The sequence below is a fragment of the Monopterus albus genome, unplaced genomic scaffold (genome assembly GCF_001952655.1).
Source record: "Monopterus albus unplaced genomic scaffold, M_albus_1.0 scaffold4.1, whole genome shotgun sequence".
NCBI classification, from domain to species: domain Eukaryota; kingdom Metazoa; phylum Chordata; class Actinopteri; order Synbranchiformes; family Synbranchidae; genus Monopterus; species Monopterus albus.
Genome location: NW_018127884.1, coordinates 5,332,189 through 5,339,561, shown reverse-complemented (window position 1 = coordinate 5,339,561; position 7,373 = coordinate 5,332,189). Strand labels below are relative to the sequence as shown.

At 39.7% G+C, this 7,373-nt stretch overlaps 1 protein-coding gene across 2 annotated transcripts in view; it reads left to right on the top strand.

Moving 5' to 3' along the window:
• The window catches only part of sbf2 (SET binding factor 2), a 95,853-nt gene that overhangs the window by 47,487 nt on the left and 40,993 nt on the right, over positions 1 to 7,373 (top strand). For both annotated transcript variants that reach the window (XM_020606097.1, XM_020606104.1), the window contains exons 8-16: positions 1,081 to 1,189; positions 1,598 to 1,711; positions 2,125 to 2,202; positions 2,471 to 2,584; positions 3,374 to 3,502; positions 3,724 to 3,822; positions 4,270 to 4,474; positions 4,972 to 5,081; positions 6,289 to 6,438. In XM_020606097.1, coding sequence (XP_020461753.1) covers positions 1,081 to 1,189; positions 1,598 to 1,711; positions 2,125 to 2,202; positions 2,471 to 2,584; positions 3,374 to 3,502; positions 3,724 to 3,822; positions 4,270 to 4,474; positions 4,972 to 5,081; positions 6,289 to 6,438 — 1,108 coding nt within the window. The remainder of the gene's footprint in view (positions 1 to 1,080; positions 1,190 to 1,597; positions 1,712 to 2,124; positions 2,203 to 2,470; positions 2,585 to 3,373; positions 3,503 to 3,723; positions 3,823 to 4,269; positions 4,475 to 4,971; positions 5,082 to 6,288; positions 6,439 to 7,373) is intronic.

The window sequence follows — 7,373 nt, the reverse complement described above, 5'->3', positions numbered from 1 at the left end:
AATTTTTTTTTTGTAACCTTGGCCAGATCTGTGCCTTGCCACAGTTCTGTCTCTGAGCTCTTCAGGCAGTTCCTTTGACCTCATGATTCTCATTTGCTCTGACATGCAGTGTGAGCTGTAGGGTCTTATATAGACAGGTGGGTGGCTTTCCTAATCACGGTCAATCAGTATAATCAAACACAGCTGGACTCAAATGAAGGTGTAGAACCATCTCAGGGATGATCAGAAGAAATGGACAGCACCTAAGTTAAATATATGAGTGTCACAGCAAAGGGTCTGAATACTTATGACCATGTGATAGTTCAGTTTTTCTTTTTTAATAAATCTGCAAAAATGTCAAAAATTCTGTGTTTTTCTGTCAATATGGGGTGCTGTGTGTACATTAATGAGGAAAAAAATGAACTTAAATAATTTTAGCATATGGCTGCAATATAACAGAGTGAAAAATATAAGGGGGTTTGAATACTTTCCGTACCCACTGTAAATCACAAAATTACTTCAGCCATTCCAAAATGTGACAAAGTATTAATTAAGTTAGATAATAAATAAATAAATACATTTTGTGTCTCCTTGTTATAAAAGGCTGCTTTCTGTAAGTAACACAGATGTGTGAGATTATCTGGCTATGTCTGAGTCCCTATAATTTGGCAATCACTCCCTCATTATTAATCGTCTTTCTCAACACTTTTTTTATGCACATACAGTATAGTCTGTGGAAGTGTATCATTTTAATTTGCATCAGTACTGAATCAATGCCTGTGTTACAGAGTCCTTGTTTCTGGTGAAAATGTGAAATTTCCAAAGCTTGTAAATGATGATGATGATGATGGTGATTGCAAAATGTATCTGAGAGTCATGTGCAGTTTCAATCTTTACTGCTATCTTATCACTTAATGTAAGTTTAAACATTTGAGCTTCATTTTCACAGTAACACACACTCAAACAAATCCACTTCCTGGCAGGAAAGTGTGTTTATTACTCTCGGTTTGCCAGTGGTCCTGCAGTTGCTCCTTATCTGTCCTCACAGTCTTGTTGAACATATTATGTGCATTCATTGTTAGTGTCCTCTCATGTATTCAGTTACCCGTACATACCGGTTCTACCTTCACGACTACTGGAGGTGCTGAGCTCACCTACTCCCTTCATCATTGGAGTCCACTCCATGTTTCAGAATGAAATCCAGGATCTGGTGAGTGCAGATGTGTCACAGACCTCCAGCAATCTCTCTTACTGGCATGGGGTAGTTAAAGATCATAAATTGTTGGGAGCTTTCAAACACTTGTGAATTATTAACAAACAGTGGAAAGTTTTTGTTTATTTTCATGCACTTAGGTGATGATTCATTGGGACATTTTACAACTTTTTACTGACCAGGAAAGTTTTAATTTACAGTAACAGGCAACCAGGAAAGTTTTAATTTACAGTAACAGGCAGTTTGGTTTTTAAGCATGAAGATTAAAGAACCTGCCTTTCAACAACATGTTGATTTAGCTGGTTTCAGCTGACCCTCATCAGGCAAATGCATTGTTCCTCACAGAACTCCCTGCAGCTGCAATCACACCATCTGACCTGTCAGTGTTTTATGTGTGTTCACTAGTTGGATGTTATTATTGCTGACCTGGATGGAGGAACAATAAAGATTCCTGAGTGCATCCACTTGTCCCTGCTCCCTGAACCTCTCCTACAACAAACACAGACCGCTCTGTCCTTGGTAAGCACCGATGGCACACATTCAGGCTCAGCCTTGTTACCCCAGTAATGAAAATACAGTATGATGGCATTTGAATTGAGTGAGCAAAAATGAATTCATTCATGAAATCATTCAACTTTGAACACCAAAACACACTATGTCCTTGTTTAGCATCTGTAAATTTGTCTGTCTTTTGCACACAGTCTTGTATTAATACACAGATAAGACATTTACTCAAGTCATTCTTTAGTGACTGCGAGTAATATTGATGTGCTTACTTTTCTTTCTTTATCAAATCATGTGGCACTTCTTGTGGCATGCTGTTATGTCCTGTTACTGTACCTATCATGCATGAAGAATGTTCACTTCTGTTGCTGTTGCAGTTATCTGTTCAATGAAAACAAATTAAACATCTGGAGATTATTTTTTCTCAGGTTTTACATCCTGATCTGGAGATAGCAGACAATGCATTCCCTCCACCTCGCACTGCACCCTCCAACCTCAAGTTGTTGGTAAGTCAGCATGGCTATCACATGCCCTCCCTTCATTCATGATCCTCAGGGTGTCTCATCAAAAGGAGAGGCCTACTCCCACATGTTTGCCTTCATCAGAAAAAAATCTGTTATCATGAAAAGGTCAGCACTGGAATGAAGACACTGACAGTAAACCATTAATAACAAATATTATTTGTTGCATTAACTTATCAGACTGCAGTTGTGGTATAGCAGTTTGATTTGTGTGTGTGTGTGTGTGTGTGTGTGTGTGTGTGTGTGTTTTCAGGACAAGGAGGTGAGGGCCGTCTTTCTCAGGCTGTTTGCACAACTCTTCCAGGGCTACAGGTCTTGCCTGCAGCTCATCCGCATCCATTCTGAACCTGTTATTCATTTTCACAAGGTGAGATAATGATGGAGTGAAACAACAATATAAACATTTTTTTCCACTATGCGACCTTAGATTAAACTCCTTTAGGATATGCTGCTCTGCAAACACATTGTTCTTTTAATCTGCCAAGAATGTTTTGGAATGAAACATGTGGTAAAGACCTGACAGATCAGCGTGTCAGGGCTGTGTAGTACATGTTAGTGTGAGTATGCGTGTTGTTTTAAATGTGTTGTTGAGGCCATAAGACTCTCTTGTGATGCTGTCTTTTTGTTTATGGAAGCTTCGGACACAGTCCTGTAACTCTGGGCAAAGCCCGGCATTAGGCCGTATGAAACGTATTAGGTTTACATTTTTGTTTTGTGCCAGGTTTTTTGTTTGTTCATGTCTGCGGTGTTTCCGTGGTAACTCCTTAGCACAACATCCTCAAAGTACCCCACATGGATCACATTATAAACAAACGCTCTGCTTAGCCGCCTGGAATCAGAGTGGGGAAGGCTTGAGTGAACTGTGTCGTATCTCTTCCACCCACATGCACAAATAATTAAGCATAAAGTAAATGAAACTAATTTGCATGTACTCATTTGTAACTAGATTTATTTTTGCTTATTGTACATGCTGAAGACGTTATCCATGATTTCAGTGATAAAAGATGCTGGTCTCAAGCCCCCTTGCAGAGATATTTTTGTTTGTAATGCTGTTTTACTATGCTTGTTTTTCAGCTCACAGTATATCCATATGCACAAAATTACATTGCTCCCATCTTTGTGGGATTGTAATTACTCTAATTTTGACATTATCCAGACTGCCTTCCTTGGCCAGCGAGGCCTCATTGAGAATGATTTCCTGACCAAGGTTCTGGATGGCATGGCCTTCGCTGGCTTTGTTTCAGACAGAGGTCCTCCTTACCGAGCCTGCGATCTCTTTGATGAGGTACTGTACCGTGATGCTCCATTTTATTAGTCTTCACTTTTTATTGAAGTTTATACACTAACTTTTTACACAAAGTGATATCCAGTATATTAAATATTCAACCAGTTGATTAAAGTCAGTATCAGTTAGGACTGTCCTGCAGGAACACTGTTCATCAGTAAAACCTCTGAATGCCCCCCCCCCCCCCCTGTTTGTGTGTTTGTCACTTATGTGTTTGGTAGCTGGTGGCCTTAGACATTGACAGCTTTAAGGAAGAAGAAATCAGCCCTGCCAAGCTGCAGAAACACATCAGGGAGCTCTCTGAGCAGCTGTACAGAAATGTAAGGCGTAATGCAAGTAAATATTGGTGTTGCACCATATAGACCTTCTCGTTTTTGCATGCTCTACATGTGTTTGGTTGTATATTCACTGTACATACGCTAACCGGCCACTTTATCAGGTACACCTGTACAGTTGTATCCAGTTATTGTAGTCGTATCCAGAAGTTGTAGTTAAAGAATATTAGGAACACCTCTGAATATAACATAGTCCAGTACAACACCACCTTTAACTATGACCTCAATAATAAACATATAATTGAATTTATACATTTATGACAGTCTCACCAAAGACTGAAACATTTTGAGCTTCATAAACACAGGTGTTAAGGGGGAAGTGTTGCGTTGAATTGCATACAATTGTACAGGTGTACTTAATAAAGTGGCCAGTGAGTGTATATACAGCTGTGTATCCTTTTAATACATTGCTCCCTGGCGGATGTCCTGTAGGAGAACCCAAACCCCCACATGGCATTCCAGAAGGTGCCTCGGCCATCAGAAGGATCCCACCTGCGCGTGCACCAAGTACCTTTCCCTCTGCTGGATGATGATAAGGTGGAAAAGATGCTGCAAGAGGGTGTGGCAAAACTCAGTAATATACCTCCTCCTACACGTGCTGAGAGGAAGTGTGTTGTACCTGCCGGACCAGCTGTTGGTATGGCCAGTTTTAAACTCCTGTAATATACAGTACACAGGGTACTGCTGTGGTGATGTGAATATTCACTTGTGCTACGTTTCCACTATCGGAATCTAACGAGCGATGTACCCCATACTTCCTTTAACCATCACCAAGCATAGCCTCTGGAGTTGATACAGACCATCCTGCTTTGTTTTTCCACTGTACTTTTTCTCTGTTTATCTCTATTTAAAGGAGGGAGGGGCTGCTGCTCTTTCACACACGCAGTCAGCTGTGTGTTTACACATGTTGCTAGTAATGCTAATACTTGAGGTGTGAAGATGCAGATATTTACTACTTCCTGAGGAGTGTTGAAATTTGCCAATTTGTTTTTTGTTTTTTGGTTAAATCTTTCCCACAGTTATAGATTGAACATAAATGGTATCCTCAAAACAAATGTGTGACTTGTGAAAACGTTCTGATGTTTTGCAGCAGCTATAGTTTTAACCTGCAGTAATTCCTCTCCTCTCCTCCAGTGTCCTTTGTGGGTAAGTGTGGCTCCGTTTTTAACAGCGCTCGCAGGCTGGAGGTTGTGCGGAGCTGCATTTCCTTGATTTTTGACAACAAGATCCTGGAGACTGAAAAGGTGATGCACAGTGTCTTTCATCGGGGGAGCTAATCAACCTCTAAATAATCTCATTAACTTGAGAACTCTGTCCTTTTGTGTTATACCACTCTGACATGCTGTCGAGCTGTAGATCACTCCACACCGTCATCATGCTAATACCTCCCAGCTGACACTCAAACACAGAAATAAATAGGACCTACAGTATATTAAACACTCTCTGAATCCATGTTAGCTTAATAACTTTTATAGGCAATAATTGTTGTTGTAACACAGAGATTGATCAGTTCCTGTCAAATTGAGTTTGTCTCTAGAAGCATCTATACCCATGTGAGATGCCCAAAATGCATGCAATGTGTTTAAAATAGGGTGGTTGGTTGTATCACTGTACCTTCATAGAGTTATTCATGCCTGCATAGCTTATATCCTCTGAAGCCTTCACCTTCAAATTTTCAGAGTGAACACTGTTAACAATTCAGCAGGTCAAAGTAGCTGGAGGTATTGTTGCAAGCGATTAGATAACAATAAAAATGTTTTCTCTTCATTAATAGTTCATTAAATAAGGGTCCGCTTTCACAAAACGCCTGCAAATTTCTAGAAACAAGGTTGTGTCCCATTTTTTTGAACAGTTTGAAACTGACGTAGGCGATGCTCCATTGGCGACTTTTAGAGCTGTTGTGTGGCCACATTTCAGTTTTACTGTTTCAAGAAATGACACAGGCAGCAAGAAAACTGACAAACAATTTGCAAATACTGCCAGACGAAGGCAATACTAGCCCTGTTTAGGACTGACACAGTCCTGGATAGATCTCGCAAAAACAGGCAGGACATGACTGTGTGCAACATTTTAACAGAGATGGGCAACCAAAGTGGACACACAAATGCAAAACCAACCACTTAGTAGCCATCTTTAGTCTTTTCTCTGTTTCTTAAACAATTTCATTTTAATAAAGGAGTGTAGGAGCACGTTAAGTTAGAAGGAAAATTATACAAAACATTGCTGCTTTATTATTTAACATTTTTCATAGTTTTTTATATATCATGCCAAATATTGTATTTTGGACTTTTTATTTATGCAGTATCATATCGTGAGTTTTTGATATCATTACATCTCTATCACAGATTGTTGACTGCCTTCTCTCTGCCCTTGATCAATCTCTTTTGACAGGTCAGACACTTTATGTTTTTATTTTTCTAAAACCCTGTTCATCGACCCTTCCCTTAACAGACGCTACCGGCCGCACTGCGTGCATTGAAAGGCAAGACGGCTCGCCAGTGTCTGACTGAGGAACTGAGTCATCACGTTCAGCAGAACCGCGCCATACTTGACCACCAACAGTTTGACTACATCATTCGTATGATGAACTGTGCCCTCCAGGTAAGTGATGTAACAGATGGCCATGCCAGCACAAGTAGCAGACACCTCTTTCTGCTGCACCTGTACTGTAACCTGACAGAAAGTGTGTACAGCAGAACTCCATGCAGCCATGGAGGCATATTACAGTCTGGCTTTCTATTTCTTGTTATGTAAAACCCTTGATATAAAATCTGTCAATCTTTTAGCTGATCAAAAATTAACCACCATTAACCTTGATAATCAACTGATTGTTTTATTTAGATTAATATTTGAAGAAATATTCCTCTGAATATTGTTTGCATATTAATTGAATAAATTTTTTAAGCCAGCAGACAATGGTAAAGGTTGGCACTCGTCTTTCTCTGAGGCTTAGTCAACTCATGACCAAAACTGAGCTTAAGAATTGACTAAATAGTAAAAAATTTACAAAAGTATTTTTATTACCCAGCTTTTGACCAAAGCAGTATCTAGAACGGATGCCAATGTTTACTGTACAGTACTAAAGTCTGGTTGAATATGTACATGTTTCAACCCTGCATTCCAGATTTTAAGCAGATGCCATATTGTGCTGGTTCTTATTTAGCAAAAGCAGTGTTTAAGCAGGGCAGTAGTGCACATAACCTGTGTAACACAAATCTGCCTCTTCAACATCTTTTCCCCTTATTCTCATTATTGCCTTAGTTTACAACAGTCTGGCAGCTTCTTGTAGGACTGAGTCCCGACAGTGATGCTCATTGTTTATCAGAAAGTATGATTGTCTCTTCCTGGAGCCCTCATGCCTCGGCTACTTGTCAAAGTGAGTAAGTGATGTGTTTTTGTGCAGCACATAAAGATTCAGTGAGTCAGTCAGAGCAGCCAGGTCTTTATTGGTGGTTCCTCATATTTTACTGCCTTGAATCAGCCCTTTTCCGGGTTTTTTTTTTTTTTTTTTTTTTTTTTTTATTTTTAACAGCCCT